This window comes from Argiope bruennichi, chromosome 1 (assembly GCF_947563725.1).
Source record: "Argiope bruennichi chromosome 1, qqArgBrue1.1, whole genome shotgun sequence".
NCBI classification, from domain to species: domain Eukaryota; kingdom Metazoa; phylum Arthropoda; class Arachnida; order Araneae; family Araneidae; genus Argiope; species Argiope bruennichi.
Window position 1 is genome coordinate 49,809,924 of NC_079151.1, and position 20,295 is coordinate 49,830,218.

Sequence of the window (20,295 nt, forward strand, 5' to 3'; positions counted from 1 at the left end):
TCGTTTTTAAGTTTACTTGCTCGAAATTGAAAAAAAAAAAAGATAGAAATTTAGGAATGCTCCTGATTTCTGTAAATATTCGTAATTTTATATTTGTTTCGACTTATCATGCTTAAAAAAACTATCATTTTCCACAAAAGAAATAGTTCTTATTTATACAAATCAAGGCTATACTATTATTTCCAACAAAATATTTTCAATGAAACTTTAATGGTTTCTTTACTGCTCTATGAATAGTTTTTTTTTTTCCTGCAGGTATTACATTTTCATCGTTTCTTTCCTCATTTGCTTTAAAATCTTATTGGATAATGAGAGAATTTTTACATTTATATAATTTTCATTTGCATGTACCGTGAAGAAAGGAATCTTTTGGATTTATCCCGTGCATGTGCTTTAAGAAATAATGTTAATCTCTTATTTTCATATTCGGACTAAAAATATCACCACTTGTAATAAAAAACAGGAATTTGAAAAAATGAATAGGGATATTTTTATTACATTCATGTGCTTAAACAAAAAAAAATAATTAAAAATAAAGAACAATAAAAATAATATCAATTCAACAAAGAAATTTATGGTTTAAACTTTTGTAAAATAATTTCTAATTGCTGTAATTTAGGAGAAATTTTCGCTATAATTAAATGCCATAATTTAGGCGAAATTTTCGCTATTATTAAATGCCCATTATTCATTATAAATACTTTTAAATTTTAAAATGACATAAAGGCAGTTTTGTACAATATGACACAAAAATACTAAAATAAGCCTTAACTTTTAAAATTAATTATAATTCTAAATGAAATTTTAGAAAAAATTGCCCCAGCATGCATTCTCCAAACCTCCCAAACCTATCTATGCCGATTCTAAGCCATACAGTCATTTAGAATACAAAATACACACATAAACCTTCATCTACAATATTAATAAAGAATAAAAACATAAATTACAATAAAATGCTGATTATCTACCTTTCCAACGTGTTAATTTCAGACTTTTGAATATATCTAATCGATATTTGATAAATCATTGATTCTTTTTTTTTCTGCTGATCGGTAGAAGAAACTGCATTAATTAAGAATTTAGACTTTGTGTACTATTACTATTATATTCCATTATGAAGCATTACACTTTGAACACCCTCAGAAAGACATTTTAAAATCAATTTGAACTAATTGAAATCATTTTAATAATATAAAAAGTTGGACGCAAACAAGTAAGAAATGACTCATTGGTGAAAAATAACACTTTCTTTCAGCACTTACGACTGCTTTAACTTCATGATTAAGTAAACTACTTATCAGATTAAATGGATTTGATGGTGCCCGCATATTTGTGTTTATTATTCCATATCTTCGAACTCTTGTGTCATTTAGGTCCATGTAACTTTATCCTTCATACCTGGTCACATGTTGGAGGAATTATTTTTATTTCGAGGATTTTTCATTACAGTTTTGTTGCAGAAAAAAGGCTTTTTTTTTTTTTTTTTTTTTTTTGCTAAAAAGAGCAAGAAAAAAAGTAAATAGTAAAAGAAGAAAGTAATAATAAGGAAACATATAAAAAAGTTTGAAAAAAATTATTTACAATTTTAAAATATTGTTTTGACCACCATTTTACTACCAATGCATATAAATTCTTGCCAAGATAGCAATTGAACTTCTTAAACATATAAGAATTATCAAGAATAATTAAAATAATAATTAGATAAACCACTACCAATTTTTTCAGCATTCCCTTCTTAATTGATGTTTACTGTATAAATATTTAAACTCATTCATTATACATTGTTAAATACGAACCACCCTCAGTTTGTTTATTCCTTGCACTCCTTCGCTAATTTTCTTTCAAGGTATAACGATTCAAATCTATTCTTACTCGTTAACAACTTGTAGAGTGTTATTAAGAGCGCTGCATGCACACAAGGATTTGATAGAAACCACAGAATTAATTAGGCAATCGTGCAAGACATTAAGACGTATTTCACGTCCTTTGAAGAAGTAGTTCATTTGTTTTTAGTTATTTTCTCGAAGGTCTTTTTTGAGTTGCAAGAGGTAGATGAAAATTGTTAAAAACACGTTCGCGCGAAGCTGGGGATCTTTTGAAATATGCCTTCCATTTTTGGAGCAAAATTTACGTGAAATAAACATTATGCAAATTATCTAAAAGTAATCCTTAAGTAATTGGTTTCGACTGATGAATTGCTTCTAAAGTCAAAAGGCGGCCGTAATAAGAGGAAAGAAGCTGTCAAATGTAAAATTACCAACTTAATTACATACTAGTCGCCTTTAACTACCAGTTGGCTCGACAGGAGTATTGGTTATATTTAATTTCAATTTACTTTTTTAGATATAACTTTTTGTCCCTGATTCCATAAAATTGTCAAGCATAATGCAAAGTTAATTTAATTCTCATATTAAACTCCGCTCATTGTGTATGAACCATTTTAATGGAGAACTATCTTATTATATCATAGCGCTATAAAAGTCATTAATGTGCGGTTCATATATCTCCTAATTTTCGCTATATTGTAATTTCGTTTTTTTTATTCGTCTTGTAAACTGTACTTCTATTAACTTGGATTTTAATAATAAAAGAAAATCATGAAATTAAATATGCAAATTAAACAAAGAAAATGGTTTGAATTTCAAGGCAAAACTTCCTAGAATTTAAACAAAAAATATTTTTAAAAATTGTTAAAATTTAGGAAAAATTTATAGGACTACTAAATTGATATTAAATTGTAATGAAAAGAACAATTTTAAAACTTTTGATAAGGTGAAAAAAAATCATTTGTTCCTCAAAACTATTTTCGGAAATTATCTTCAAAAAATGCAAAAATTCATTTTTTTAACTAATTAAAATTTCAAAAATATCGCTCGGAGCTGCACGTTCCAGCCTTCAAGTAAAATATGTGCCAAATTTGGTGACTGTAGGACAAATGTCCTGCTCTGTAGAGCTCCAACACAAAGATAAATATATGCATATTCGCCTTTATTATAAGTGGATTTTTTTTTTGTGGATAAGTTTGCCGTCCACTAATGTGATACACTTGCATTTCCATCATCATTTGTATTATGCAAGTTCCTCTACTGTAAACAAATTATTGCATCAACAATTTTAAAAAAAATTTTTTGTATGATTGATGACTAAGATTTTACAATACATGTTTGTGAATTCACGAATATTTTTTATATTCTGGCATATCATCTACAGTATTTTTACAACAACTTTTGAAATAATTGTGAGCCTATTTATTAAGCAATCCACTTCTTAAACTGGTTCCATTTTGAAACGTAAGATTCAATTCAAGGTTGGAATAAAATTATTGATCTAAAACAGCATTTTCAGCTGAGACTTATACTATAAATATTGAAAAAAAAATTGTTCTCTATTATATTTTCGAAAATTTCTTATTCCAGAAATTTCCTCAAAAAAAAAAAAAAAAAAAAAAAAATGCCATCCTTACTTATCTGGCTATTTAGAACGTTTACTAAAGTCAAGTTTTTAGTAAAAGATATATGTATAGTCTATTTCGAGAATATACTACAAAAGTATTTAAACGAAAATATTTAATCTTTAGAAATCTTAAAAGTCTCCCTGAGTCAGCATTTTATGACTGATTTTTCTGAAGTTTATTTAGACGATATCCTAATTATTACTTATATTTTCTACTTTTATAAGAATGCTTTCTCTACTTTTGTTTTCGCATGAATTACATTCTAGAAAAAAATAATTCTTCTGAGAAAAACATGAAGAATGTGATTGCATTTTTATAAGGATACGCTCTTTCTATTTTATTTTTGAACTGGTACGTGCAGATATGAAAATATTTATCTTAGCTCGCGTTTAATTTAAAAATAATTTTATAGCAAATAGCCGATTACACCGATTCAAAATATTTCAGAACAATTACAACTATATCAACATTCAGGCAAGGAAAGCAAAAGAAAGAATTTTCACTCATATTAAGTCAAGGAGGTGCTGCCATCTATTTTCTAATGCCCCAACTGTTTATTTTCGTTAAATTTATTTCCATTTTTGCCATGCTGCCATCTATTGGAATTTTATGGTAATGAATTGCAGAAATTTAATATTTCAAATACTTCTTAAGAGGAAATCCAGTATTTTAGTTAATTACTGTGAAATTGAAAACAATTAATAATTTATGAAAGCAAAGCAGTAGAACATATAGAAAAAATATAATGTAATTTTCTTTCTCTTCAATAATTCTCGTAATTAAGTAATAAAAGAATTCTTTGTTTAAAAATCACTGGAAAAAGTCTTATTATCAAATAATAGCAAAATGATACTTGATAATGGATTCCATGGTAAGCAATTCTTTACTCAGTGTTATTACAATTCAATATTGAGTCTAATAAATTTCTTTATGTAAATCATCCGTCATGGTAAAAGGTAAATTCAGTATTATTACTTACACACACAAAAAAAAAAAAAAAAAAAAAAAAAAATCCAAGTTAGATTCGTATCATTATTTTTTTTCTACAAATGCATATTTTTTACAAAAACATTTAATTTTTATATTCTTGCTTATTGATTCATTTTCTAAAATATCTATCTTTATTTCCAAAGCTTTATCTTTTGTTTGGGAAACTTGTTTAAGACCTTTTCATGCAAGTAACCTTAAAACCTTTTCATAAAAGTATCTATATTATATGCCATTATTTATTTTGAGCATGCTTTACAAATATTCACACAGGATTTTTTTAAGTATACAATCTCAAAATAACATATATTTTTTTTAAACAAACGCCAGTGACACTTTTTATTTTATACTGAAAAATTATAGTATAAATTTTGAAGACATAAATTCTGAATAGAAAGGAGATTTAAAATTTTTAAACATATATTTCATTATTAATCTCTTATATATTCTCTATTATCTAAATAGATTATTTGTTTTGCTTCATGAATATGCCATTAGATTGTTTTAGTTACAAAACTATTTTTGATACTTATGGATTTTGATATTTATGGATTCCAAATAATTATAGCGGACTTGCTTAAAAGTTTGAAAATATGGTAATTCGAACGCTTATGAAACATGGACCCTATAATGGAGATTAATATGAAAGGTAATTTTAAATATAAAGGGAAAATAGTCGATGGAAGATATTACATTATGAATACAACAAAAGTATTATGAGTTTCTATACTTTGAAAAACAGAAAAGCAAAACTTTGGGTTGCATTTGAGATCAATTCAAAAAATACTTCAGTCGGTCTTTGTTGTTGCTATTAGTGTTTTCATTGCCTGTGTTGACAGACAAACGCATTTTGTGGGAAGAGGGTGTAAATTTTGAAATGTCGAAATAAATTTTACTTTGTAATTTCAAAAATATGAAGTTTCATATTTTTGAGAAATATTTGTATTTAAAAGGAAGACTTTTTGGAAGTGATTGTTTTTATAGTAGAAAAACATTATTTTCAAAAGTGAAACATAAATATATTAAAATAAAGCATAAATAGTATGCCATAATTAAATAATTTTCTTTATAATTCTTGAAATATTGAAATAATATGATTTCAGAATTAAATTTTGGAAACAAAATAATAAGAAACATAAATACATTCATATTTTCACTGAATTATATGAAGAATATACTGATCCCTTTAGAAAATATATTTTAGTATATATATATATATATATATATATATATATATATATATATATATATATATATTACGGAGTTGTTAAACACAATATTCTTCAAACTCTAAAAACTACTTAACTCTGTTAGCACAGGATATTGTATGATATCTCCGCGATGTTATTCGATAATCTGAATGTCAGCCAATATCGAGAAAATATAGCAATAATGTTATTGGGCATTTTGGGTAATCAAATACCAGCTTTTTACAGTGCTTCAAAAAATAATCAGCATTTTCTTTCAATGCAAGAGAGATTTCAATACATTTATAAATTTTATTTATTAGAAATTTAATTTCTCTTTAAGAAAAACTTTGTTCTACTTGATTTAGTTCTAATATTGCCTCAGAATTAGTTATTGAATAAATGATAACCAAAAAGTAATGTAAACAATAAATATAAGTAAAAACAATAAAGCAATAAGTAAATAAAAAAGCTAATGACGAATATAATCTAATGCCGAATACCAAGTAGCTTGTTGTAATGGCTAGATTTTTTTAGAATATTTAAAAATAAATTTAAGAGAGTTTTATTTTGAAATTAATCATCTAAAGGAAACCACCTCTATACAAGTTAAATAACTTTCGTTACATCATCCCTTATAAACATAACGTAAGATTCAAACGGAAATATGTAATTATTAAAATTAGTTGTTATTATTCACTGTTTCCACATAAAATCCACTCATGCCCCTACTAACATCTCTTATGCATTGTGTTGACAAAGTAGGAATAATGCCTTTTCATTGAACAATAATCTCATACATTTCTCATGCAGATGAATTGTTATCTTGCACCGGATAGGGAAACCTATTCCTGTCATTCGCTCAAGGAAAAAAGAGGATGCAAAACGTTAGCAACTTCCGGAAGGATCTTTCGACTTCTACGGAAATTTATTACAAATGTTCAGCCAGTCTGGATTCACTGTTTTTTCAGTTTGACAATTAAAATGCTTCAATAAGTGAATTGAGAATTATTTGCTATTAAATAAGTTTTAAGATTATTAAGCTAAATGTTCATGATTTGTGACAAATCAATGTAATTGTTGAAGTTGTAAGTATGCAGACAATAGTATATACACAATGATTTATATTTCTTATTGCTATTTACTTATTATCTATTTGACTTGAACTATTTTTTTTAATTATTAAGATAAATTGGAATGATTTGATTCATGCTTATTATTTGATATAATCTGGTTAGTTTTTAAATGAATCATTTATATCATATCTATAGTAAGATAAATCAAGTTTAATATTTTCTTAAATTGTTTTTTTCAAAAAAGATCTTTCCTTAGTTTTTATTATTTTTTCGTGAACGAATTAAATCAAATCATGCTAAAATAATTGGAATAATAAATTATGATAATTTGCAATTACAAATAATATAATACTGACATTGTTTTGTAATTTACATAAAATTATGTTTTTTCAAGTTAAAGTAAAATAAGCAATGCTTTGCATAATACAAAGTGTTTTCTCTAATATTTAAATAAATTATTAAGTTTTCTCATATTGCAAGAATATGCCTCAACAATTGAAAATCATTGAAAATCTTATGAATAAATTTATATTTTTTGTCTTGGTTTTATTTGTTATGTTATTATTTTCACTAATTTAAAGCACTTTAATGAGGATTTTTTCATTCTTTCTAGCAATGACCAAGTGATAAATATGTCGAAGTTGAAATTTGACACTTTTCGGATATTAAAGATTTTTATTGTCCATATAATTCTGTCAGCTGTTCTAAACAATGGTAAGATTGTTATCTGCTGTTTTAATTTTGAATTAAGAAAACGTTTTGATGAATTTATCTTTGAAATATTTGAAACTTTTATTCTGGTCGAAAGTTAGCGTCATCTGCTAATTTGAAAATATCAGACCATCAATTTTACCAGCTTTAGCATATTAAAAACATCAAAAATTTAGATTTAAATGTTTATTGCATGCACATTTTCATGTAACACAATAATAAATAAATATCTGTTATTGTATTATCAAATTATTTTATTTATTATTTCATTTCCTTGTTTATAATTTTGTTTATAAAATGCATGGTTATGGTAGCTTTAATATTTTCCTCTCTCATTAGAAAGTCATATCTGATCAATAATAATACTTCAAACAAATAATATGAAACATAAATATGAATATTTACCATTGATTAAAATTATTTAGAAACATTTAAATTGTTTATTCTAGAAACTCAACAATTTTGAATAATTTTCAATTTTAGGATGAAAAGTTATTATAATCTTTACAAATATTTCAACAGTCATTTTCAGCAAAAAAATAATTGCAATGATTTTTTTCTCGATATCTGATTTTTTAAATGGTATTTGAATTGACAGGGAAACTGATGTTTTTAATTCTAAAATGTGTTTGAAATAACCAAAACAAGTAATATATATAAAAAAATTAAGTCAATTCCTACTTATTTTCTTATATTATCTATATATATATCTTATGTTATTTATGATCTGGTATGGCGTCGGTAATCTCAGAGCTTGGCGACTAACTTTGTGTCCATTTGGTGACATGGCAACGGATTTGGCGACTTTGGCAACCAAATAGAAATTACTGGACAAATTTAACTAATTAATTAATATTTGAAAAAAAACTGTATTAACATCAAGTGTCATCCACTACAAGTTTAAAAAAATGTATTTGAACTTGAGTAGATGAATAAAAAGTAGCTTATTAACGATTGAAAATTTGAACAAGATATATTTATATAGGGAGAGTGTGAACTAATAGTAGGAATTGAAAAGAAAAAGAAAAGGAATTATGAACAAACCAGTAGTATAATTATTTCTCGTTTAATAAAGACTTAATAACTAAACAAAGAGTTGTAAATTCAAAATTTTTGTATAAGTTCTAACTGTTTCAATTCAGAATTATGCTTCAAGAAATATTACGCAGACTACATTGCTTAAAATTTTTACAGAAACCCTGTAAATGACTACATAATTCGATTCCGCACAATTCACAATAAAAAATATAAGATTATTTCACATTCGGTCTTAGTGGATCATTATTTGAAACAAAACTCTATTCTTAAGGAATGATGTATAGGGGAGCAACTCTTTAAAATGATATGGCCTGCATATCAAAGCTTGATTATGGGTATCATAGAGTATTGAACTAAACCTTAACTTGAAGTTCAGGGGTGAATCGTAGTTTAACCCCCTTCTTAGCCGTTGGCGATAACGAGCCAAAGCTGGGAACCCCCGTTTTCTCTAGCATAGGAAAACACGGCGGAAGCTCTTGATAGTCGAGTTGGCGATTTTTGAAAAGTGTGCCAAGCACTACGATCACGCCGTTCATTGTTTAAGAATGTGGAAATTAAATTGAAAAATGTATGTTGTAGCTGGGACTCAATGCCTAAATCTTTCACGTCACGTTGGTATTGAACGTGTGAAAAGGAAATAAATTAGAAATTCTAAAATCTTGAATAACTTTCATCCTCTTATTGTATAGAATGATGCTATACTATATTTGTATGGTTATAATATGCCACCCATCTTAACTCTATCAATACAGTGTCATATACCTGAGACGTGTATATCAATGCGATATTTCTACCCTTTCCATTAAATGTGATAGATTCAATACTCGAAATGTATGCTTTGGTCAATAAAGACGCTCGATCAGTTCGGCATACGGTACAGGTTGACTTTCTGAGAACACTCAAATGAAGTCCGAATATTCATTTGTTTAAATGCCGTTAACTAAGCAAATTCCTCTTTTTTATTTTAGCCTTTTAAGAACACGATCTAATACTACGCTTTTTGAAGGAGTGTTCAGAATTTTTCTTACCTTTGAAACAAAAACTCGGGCTTTCTAGTGTTCTAAGAAACCTGAATTCGAATAATTTTAGAAATAAGAAAGATAAGGGAAAAAAGTCTTGAGTTCTTGAAAAATTTAGATAATATTAAAGTTATGAATTTCAGTTCATTTTACATTCCGTTCATTACAAACAAAAACTCGGGCTTTCTAGTGTTCTAAGAAACCTGAATTCGAATAATTTTAGAAATAAGAAAGATAAGAGAAAAAAGTCTTGAGTTCTTGAAAAATTTAGATAATATTAAAGTTATGAATTTCAGTTCATTTTACATTCCGTTCATTACAAACAAAAACTCGGGCTTTCTAGTGTTCTAAGAAACCTGAATTCGAATAATTTTAGAAATAAGAAAGATAAGGGAAAAAAGTCTTCAGTTCTTGAAAAATTTAGATAATATTAAAGTTATGAATTTCAGTTCATTTTACATTCCGTTCATTACAAACAAAAACTCGGGCTTTCTAGTGTTCTAAGAAACCTGAATTCGAATAATTTTAGAAATAAGAAAGATAAGGGAAAAAAGTCTTCAGTTCTTGAAAAATTTAGATAATATTAAAGTTATGAATTTCAGTTCATTTTACATTCCGTTCATTACAAACAAAAACTCGGGCTTTCTAGTGTTCTAAGAAACCTGAATTCGAATAATTTTAGAAATAAGAAAGATAAGAGAAAAAAGTCTTGAGTTCTTGAAAAATTTAGATAAAATTAATGAACATGAATTTCCGTTCATTTCTTTTCAGTTCAAGCTACGGAGATCACTGAATCTACTTGGATGTTGGATCACTCTATGGGATTTCCAGTTAACATTCCTGTTTTAACTTGCCGAACAAAATATATTGAATATGAAGAAATCCGATGGTACAAAGACCACATACTTGTACAGAGAGGTCCCAAGACTCATTTTTCTAGCCATATGTTAGTTCTCAGTGATTTATTAAAAAATGAGTCCAAACTGCATTTTGATAATCCTTTAAAACTTCAAGGATATTACTGGTGTGAGACAGACTACATAAATGCCTCTGTGGTACATAAATACTTGTTTAGAATCGCAGGTAATCGCAAAAAAATATATTTCTTTAATTTTATTCGATGATAATTTACAGAATTTTCAATAATTTGTAGAACAAAAATAATTAATTGTATACATTCAATGATTTTTGTAAAATGAATTATTTTCTGAACTGCAGGTATTTTCTGAAATTTAACTTCTATACCATGAGGAACTTCTTTTCTAGTATACAATTTAAATAGTTGAAATTTAGTTCCGTTTTGTTAAATTCCCTTTTCCATTTGTAACTATTCAAGGTCTACATCATAAATTATATTTCATATCTCTTGATTCTAAACAATGTGAAGATGACGAGGATCGCTATTGAATTAATACTTAAAGTTAAGAAATCTAAAAGCGAGAAAGCATTTGCTACAGATTTTTTTAACCATATGAGTGCTAGGAGTAGCCCCAAATTGATTAACCTTATAAAACCTTTCTCTTTAAGATACTTTCCAACCCTTCAAGCTACATTTGTCCTAATTTTGCACTCTATATAAATCAGTATGTGTTATAGTGACAAAAAAAATATACAGATACACATACCCATTCTCTTTTATTATTATAAAAGATTTATATATTCGATTGGGCTTTATAAAGATCCTCTTATTTTCAAATGTACTTTTTTATTTTTTAATTAGGGAATTATTTTTTCTCATTTTATTATTATAATTCATTTTTTCTATACATTTTTTTTTTCCTTCTTAAATTCTTTGGGTTTCCTCTGTATTTTGAAAATCCTTAGGTTCGAACCATATAAGCCGCAAGTTTTACAATTGCACAGCTTCTTAAAGGATAATGTCTGTCAGGATTTGATTATCAGTGTACCAGCTCGAGCACCATCCTTGTTATCTGAGGGCTGTTCAGAATTCAACATCCTAAAATATTAATAGCCTTACTGTCTTAAATCAAAACGTTGATCTTCCTTAATTGAAATAAATTAACTTTCTGATAAATTTGTTCAAAAATATCTGTACTGAAATTTAAATTGGATTTAAGTTCTTTGTATCTCATTAAAAATTCCACTAATGAAGAAAATGATCCATGTTCAAAATATAAGCAACTGGTAATTATATTATAATTTTTTATTAATATATGAAATAGTTTACTGAGAGCAATTGATGATACAATGTAACAGTATTTATATCTAATAAAATTTTCCATTTTACAAACATCATCTCATTATGGTTTCAAAATAGTAATTGAATTCCAAAACAGCCTTAGCTTTCTTTCTAAAAGAATAGTCTTAAAATAATAAAGTGTTTTCTCTTATTTCTTTTTTCCACTGTTATTTCATCGTTAAAAGTTCTAATATATTACTTCTTGATGATATTCGATTAAATCATTTTACCAAATAACACCAGAGTTTTCACATATCACTATATTAAAAATCCATTAAATTAGAAATTGGCTAGAAACATTCAATAATATATTCAATTAAAAAAATGTAGACAAGTAATATTTTCTTTCTGCTTCTAACTGTCGTCTCATCGTGGATTAAAATTAGGCATTGAATCTCGAAATATCCTTAATACTGCGGGAAAAAAAAGGTTTTGTACAACTTTTCTTAAACATATTTCTACTATGTAGTTTATTTAGTTCGATACAGAAAAAAATTAATGTGTCAGTTCTTAGCTCTTCGTTTAAATTAATTAAGAAAAAATTAATATTAACCCAGTTATAATCCACGAATAAATGCTTAATTAAGTAATTTGCATTTTCTATTTATAGAAATCAAAACATACGCTGGGAAATTTATTTCCACAAAAGATTCTTTTGGAGATGATGACACTCTCAGTTTGAAAGCAAAAATAGCAATTAAGAAGAAAATATACGAAGAAGAAATGCAAGAAATACTTTTTGGTTTTCTAGCGTCGCCAAATAATTTTGTGACAGATATTTTAAAAAGAAAGTATGTAAATTTCTTTGTTATTTACACATACATCACATAGAAGACATTTCTTCTAAAAATGTTTGTTAGTTACTTTACATTGATAGTAATTTAGCAATCAAATGTCTTATATTAATTTCCATTTTAATATTTGATATTAATTTAATCATCCTATAAACCGGTTTTTTCAATTCATATCTTTGTTACCAGTTATTTGTGAATATCACTACTTTTATATAGATTGATTAAAATTTTGTTGAACATAAGATTTTGTTAAATAATATTGATTGTCAGATTAATTGAAGCATTCTATAGAATAAATATCTTTTTGCATTCTAAAGAATGCATTAATATTTTCAAATTTATTTGAAATAATCTATTAAAAAGTCGAAAACCTAAAATAACGTTTAGATTTTTTTTTTCCAAAATCAGTAATAATGGAGTCAAAAAGTTCTTCCTAAAATAAGAAATGATGAAAAGAAATAACGAATGAAAAATTGAAATTTGATGTCAATGAACTGGTTCATGAATTTAAAGTAACCTCGCATTTACTAACACAATAAGTTTGCTTGTACTTGTACCAGAAGAGATTCTTTCGAAGCTGTTTAGAAAAAAAAATCAGGTGCTTTTTTTTTTTTTTTTTTTTTTTACAGAACTTAAACACGCACATTTTTTATGCTATAATTCACTTTCGTTTTCTACATTCAATGATTTGAATGTTTTATATTGGTTTTTTTAACCATGGATAAAAAAAAATTTCTTTTGAAATTGCTTTGTAACTTTAATTAATATGTAATGGATATTTGTTTGGAAAACTAATGGGTAATTGATAAAAATATAAATTAAATGGCAAATGCAATGGATAAAAATCTAATGAAATTTACAGAAAGTAAAGCATCTTACTTTAAATAGTGTTTTATTCTATACAATAATAATAAATCATTTGAAACTTTTGCATCGTATTAATTTCAAGATATGCTCTGCAATTTAATATAAATTCAATACAGAGTTAAGATTATGTGATATGAATTAAAAATTTTAAGTTTGCTTTTACAAGTAGGATAATTAATCACAAATTTTATAGTAAATATATTCAAAATGAATTGAATATATTTACTACAAAAAGAATATATTTGCAAAATTTCTATTTTGCAAATTTCTTGTCTAAGAAATCTCAGGGAAATAATTGTACATCGCAGTCAGGTAAAACTTCATGCTGTACGCCATGTAAAAATAACAAGCTTGTCTCCTGCTATCCATTAATCTCACATATCAAAATCTCAAAATTTATAAAAAATCATAATTTGAGATTTTTACTTAGCTAGAAATGTCTCACTTTAAACTATATGTAAATTAGAAGTGTCAAAAAACTAATTCTAAATCACCATCTATACAGTGCTGCAATAATTGTAATTGTCACCCTATGCAGATTTATGATGCAAGTTTCAAAAAGAGAAATTTCTTATATAATATAATAAAAATATATTGCTGTTTATCTACTTTCAAAGTTATAAAAAATCCCTCAATCCGCTATGGATGATTCCATTTATATTTAATTTAAATTTGTTCCAAGTACGTTTGTGCAAAAGAACTTTTTAGAGGTTCTCAATATGAAAAAGAAGATTAGAAAAGAAAACATACGAGAAAAGCTTCTAATGGTCTTAGAAATTTGGAAGATTTGAGTTTTGAGATCTATCATTTTTAAAATTTTTAAAGACTTCAAAATAATTGTATAATCACTAGAACATGCTCGGTTTGAACATGTCAGTGAAATGCCTTCGAATTGAATGTCACTGAATGTCATAAACAAGTCAGTGAATGCCAATCGTTTTCGAAGGGTTAATTTTCAAAATATTGAATAGGCTACCCTATGTTATAAAAATATTCTTAAGGAAATATGTTACATCAGAAGTTACGTAGTTCGAATTAGAAAGTTATGAATTGAAAATGTGAATGATTTATCTTCATATATTTTTAGAAATTTGTCAAAATATTAGAAATGCTGTAATAAGTGTTGTTTTTATGCTATAAAGAAATTCCTATTGAAATGTTTTGCATAGAAAGCGAAATTTTATAAACAGGGAAGGAAAAACATTCCTGGCTATTTAAACAATTTTTCAAATCTGATAAACAAAATTGTATGAAATATTTTCTTTTCAAAAAGAATATTAATCAATGCTGTAATAAGAATGCTGTTAGAAATGCTGTAATGAGTGTTGTTTTATGCTATAAAGAAATTCCTATTGAAATGTTTTGCATCGAAAGCGAAATTTTATAAACAGGGAAGGAAAAACATTCCTGGCTATTTAAACAATTTTTCAAATCTGATAAACAAAATTGTATGAAATATTTCCTTTTCAAAAAGAATATTAATCAAAGTATCCTTTTACAACTATAAAACTTTAGGAAGTATAAATATAATTTTATCTATAAATTTGTCGAGTTCTTTTAAAATTAAACTATTATAATATTTTTTTTGAAATTATATTTTCATATTTATATTAGGAAATTTTGCTTGAGTTTTATTGAATTCTTCAGAAGTGTAATCCGAGCTCTTAAACTCTAAATTAAAATTTTTGTCGAAATTTTATATGAAATGTTAGAAACATACATAAAATTTAATATCAAAATTTTCTTTTGTATTTAATTTTTTCAAAATATCTGGAAAAAGAATACTAATTTGCAAAATATATGCACTTTATTATCACTTTTTGAATCATTGGCATTTATTATGTTAATGTGTGAGAATTAGCCAAAATCACACAACATATTTGTAATACATTGCACATCGAAAATTAGAAACTATTGTAATTCAGCATTCTTCTAATTTCCTTGTTCCTAATTGTCATTTCAAAAAGAATATCCTTTCATAATTGCATCATTTTTTCTTTTTGTTGTCTCAACAGAAATGGGTTGCAAGTACAGTTTTATTTGTACGTTCGTCGAGTTTTACATCCTCGGCAACCTTTTGATAACGAACTTGTAGAAGACCAGGCTGAATGGCAGTTTATTTTGGAGTACTTAAACAATGACACTTCTGCAATTGACGAAGTGCATTATCAGCAGATTCTTGACTGGACAACTTTTAGAGGAATAAATATAAAGAATATAATGATCTACAGCACATGTAAGTACTGAAAAATATGTAAGTTCTTCAGAGACATAAGGATGGCATTCGAAAAAGCCATTTAAATTTGAAAAGGCATTTACAAAGTTTAAATTTCCTATTTTCCCTTTAAAACATTTGTTTTACTAAGCAATATTCTCTCATAAATAATAAATTATTTTTATACTTTCTTGAAGGTGATAACTATTAATATAAGACATTGTGCCGTATCTTCATGATGTTGTGTATATTCTGAGTTCTGCTCAATATTATAAAGATAGTGTTTAAATAGAGCATTTTGTGTTATTAGGAAATACATATATAAAAAAAACTTTTAGAGGAATAAATATAACGAATATAGTTATCTACAGCAAATGTAAGTACTGAAAAATATGTAAGTTCTTCAGAGACATAAGGATGGCATTCGAAAAAGCCATTTAAATTTGAACAGGCATTTACAAAGTTTAAATTTCCTATTTTCCCTTTAAAACATTTGTTTTACTAAGCAATATTCTCTCATAAATAATAAATTATTTTTATACTTTCTTGAAGGTGATAACTATTAATATAAGACATTGTGCCGTATCTTCGTGATGTTGTGTATATTCTGAGTTCTGCTCAATATTTTAAAGATAGTGTTTAAATAGAGCATTTTGTGTTATTAGGAAATACATATATAAAAAAAACTTTTAGAGGAATAAATATAACGAATATAGTTATCTACAGCAAATGTAAGTACTGAAAAATATGTAAGTTCTTCAGAGACATAAGGATGGCATTTGAAAAAGCCATTTAAATTTGAATAGGCATTTACAAAGTTTAAATTTCCTATTTTCCCTTTAAAACATTTGTTTTATTAAGTAATATTCTCTCATAATTAATAAATTATTTTTATACTTTCATGAAGGTGATAACTATTAATATAAGACATTGCGCCGTATCATCATGATGTCTACATTCTGAGTTCTGTTCAATATTTTAAAGATAGTGTTTAAATAGAGCATTTTGTGTTATTAGGAAATACATGTGCTGTAGATAGTGTTATCTACAGCACATGTAAGTACTGAAAAATATGCAAGTTCTTTATAGACATAAGGATGGCATTCGAAAAAGCCATTTAAATTTGAGCAGGCATTTACAAAGTTTAAATTTCCTATTTTTCCTTTAAAACATTTGTTTTATTAAGCAATATTCTCTCATAAATAATAAATTATTTTTATACTTTCTTGAAGGTGATAACTATTAATATAAGACATTGTACCGTATCTTCATGATGTTGTCTACATTCTGAGTTCTGTTCAATATTATAAAGATAGTATTTAAATAGAGCATTTTGTGGTATTAGGAAATGCATATATAAAAAATCCATTTCACTAAATTTGTAAGATTTTCTCCAGTAACATATTAAAAAATAATAGTTAATAATTCTTAATGTAATTTATTAAATTTTTTTGGAGGAAATCCAGCTTTTGGGAGGAAGTTAATAAGCTGCGTTATACAATCAATGCTTTCAAATGTTAAATTTATTCATCTTAAGCAGTAGAAGGCAATTATTTCTCATTCCCTTGTGATGATATCCTAGAAAATCATAATTATTTACATTACCTTGAGTAAAAATTAGATGAAATGATAATAGACTATTTTAAAGATTCTTATTAAGATTAGACTATTTTAATACTCTTATTAAAAATAGCCAATGTTATCAAAATTGAAATTTTTAATACGAGTGCCATTGGTATTCCTCCTGTGGACCAAAATATACAAGAATACAGAGCAAGATAAATTTTTTATTAAAAGCTTTATACAAATATGGCAATTTTTCGACATTACCGCTGTTAAAATTTAGACATTTTTTACACGTGTAGACAAAAATTTCGGCTTTCTTCTTAAAAGAACTTTGCTATCACTGTTATGCCTTAATGTTTATTTCAACCTCCTTATTAATCTGAAAATTCTTTAAGCTTATTTTAAGAAAAGAATATAGCAAAGGAATGTTAAACATTAAACTTTCAAAATTGAAATTCTGCCATGCTTCATCGAGAAAAAGACTTAGAGCCGAATGATTTCCCATTTATTCTATGATTTGTAAATTTCAATAAAAGGTTAAAGCTTTTGAAAAAAAATAAAAAAGGAAAAGCTTTAAAGAAACGATAAGGTTCACCTCATATCATTGGTGGCAACGTTCTTTGGAAAGGGGGATTTGAAACCTGGTCCATCGACATGTAAATGTGTGAATTTTCATGTTGGCTATGTCGAAAAGCAACCAGGTTTATACATAACTTTTAATAACAAATCAATTTTGTTCTTTATACTTATCTTTTTTATGGCCATATGAAATAAAAAAATGCAGCGGTTGTACTTGATTTAAAATTTGTTTGTGATCCCTAAGGAATAGCGTAATTTTTTCATTTAAAATGGTATTTTTTCTGTCAATATGTTAAATTATTCTAAATGCAAGATATAATTAAGTTATTGAACTTTTAACTTTTTTTCTGTCTGGGAATCTGCATTAAATTCATGCTAAAATCTATGCCTCTACTGAATTCCATTTCACTGAAAGGAAACATTTAAAAGTAAAAAAAAAATCTCTAACCTTAATGCAGTTTCCTAATTTCATTTGAATATATACATACAAAAATATCTAATTATCATACTCTCATGCATTTTATCTGGGAATATTTTGAGAGGGACAATTTTAATCTAAACAAATTTATCTTAAACCTGAGTTGAAAATATTTCTTAGAATATAAAATTTATATTACTCAAAGAAAATTTGGAAATGTAATGTTATTTTAAAGTTGAATTAGTAAAATTAAAAGTAATTTTTAAAAATTAATAAAAGTAAATTTTAAATGAGAAAATTGTTATTTTGGAAAAAGAGCATTCTAGATTTAGAATTTACAAATTCATCAATTGACAGTGAATTGGGTTTTTTTCTCTCATAAAATATAAAGTATCAAATTAAATAAAGATATTTTAGGAAATATATTAAGTGATTTTAATTCTAATATAGAAATATTCAGTATAATCCCAGTTGCATATTAGTTTATTTTTGTATGGATATTTTTAAAATATAAAATCAAAGTATGTGTTTTTTGAAACCTTCCGATTGAAAGAAACTTCTTTTATTGTATTGTGTTAGTGAAAATTTAACATAAACAGATTTAAACAATTTAAATTTAAAAATAACTATAAAATAAAAAAAATAACTAATAAATAAATAATTAAAACTGAATTGAATTTGGATAAGTTATTTTAGTTGTTCGATATTTCAAGTAATCAGATCAATAAAATACTTATTTATTGTTCTTAAAAATATAAATAAAATAAAATATTTATTTCATTTTTTAAAAATTTTTATTGTACAAATTATTTTATTATAATTAAAAAACGAATATGAATAAAAATGAACCAAAATTATTTAATAATGAAAATTTTGTAATTAATTATTTTATTGTAAGTCTAAAACTAGGTTTAAATTGAAAATGAATAAAAATTTATATATATTTTTTTAAATTGAGAAAACATTTATTAAACAAGTTTATAATACATTTTATTACCGTTTTAAAGATTTGATTCATTTCACACAGTGTATCTAATCCTATATCATACTCTTTACCATAGATTTCACTTTTTTTTTCTCTTGTAGTGGGTTGTTATGAAGATAAAACTCTGATACCTGGGAAAAGCCATTCGGAGCCGCCAAGAGAAATTTCGTGGCCTTTTGCACGCTTAGGAGAGGTTGTTATTCCTAATGAAGCCTGCTCTTCAAAAAGTGAATAAATTCTGTTTCATTCGTTTTCTCTTCCATGAATATCTCGAAATAAATAATTTTAATGACAATTTATTCGTTAATTGTGACGACTTTTATCAGGCGATCCAAATATAGCATTAAGTAAAGAACTTCTCTCCGTTTCTTAAGGCCTATAAGAATTGGCCATTTTATTCTTCACTTTGACGTTATGAATAAAATACCAATTTAATTCGCAACCCAGTTCTAAGTGAGCTTAGAATGTGGTTGGGAAACGTTAAAGTCAGTCTAAAATTTTAAATATACAGCTTAATGTCTTGTGTTCAGAAAAGGTGCGATTGACAAAATAAAAAAAAGCATTTCGTACTGTTATTACGTACTTCATTTGTTAATAACAAGTATTCTCATTAATAATGAATTTTAAGAATATATAACAGTTGCCCTTTTCTGTAAGTAAATCACTTTGATAGTATTTTACTCAACGATTCCAACCATTATTCCTGCATTATTTAATTTATTCAGAATGTGAAACTTTTGATGCTAATTCTGATCATGTATCAATTCCTCTTGCCAATGAATACATCAGTTTCATATAAAATATTTAAAAAATATTGATTTCTGCAACAAATTAGTATTTATAATATTCTTTGTTTTGATTAAAAGTATTGTTACTCCCTTTACTTAGATTTGAAATTATATCTCTAATTAGACAGCCATCTCGTTTTTTCTTTATCAGTATTTTGCGTTTAATTACGGGCGCTTTTCAATTATCTTACATACTTTAATTCTTGTAAAAATTATTTATTTGTTGTGATTTATTAATGAAAGATTTATTTATTTATTTAGCCATATTTCTTAATCATTAATTTACCTAACACGTTATATTATGCATTGCGTCTCTGGGCGTTTGTCAAATAACTGAATTTTCTCTTTAAATATAATTACACTGAGAGATTATCAAAATTAGCGACGCAAACTTAGTGTAGAAGTTTTTAG

General features: G+C 25.9%; 1 protein-coding gene across 1 annotated transcript in view; it reads left to right on the top strand.

Annotated features, from left to right (window-relative positions):
* Positions 1–6,557: 6,557 nt before the first annotated feature.
* The window catches only part of LOC129955219 (adhesion G-protein coupled receptor G6-like), a 34,479-nt gene continuing 20,741 nt past the window's right edge, over positions 6,558–20,295 (top strand). The window contains exons 1-6 of the mRNA XM_056068209.1: positions 6,558–6,716; positions 7,318–7,418; positions 10,244–10,555; positions 12,283–12,463; positions 15,349–15,569; positions 19,198–19,323. Coding sequence (XP_055924184.1) covers positions 7,337–7,418; positions 10,244–10,555; positions 12,283–12,463; positions 15,349–15,569; positions 19,198–19,323 — 922 coding nt within the window. The 5' untranslated portion in view covers positions 6,558–6,716; positions 7,318–7,336. The remainder of the gene's footprint in view (positions 6,717–7,317; positions 7,419–10,243; positions 10,556–12,282; positions 12,464–15,348; positions 15,570–19,197; positions 19,324–20,295) is intronic.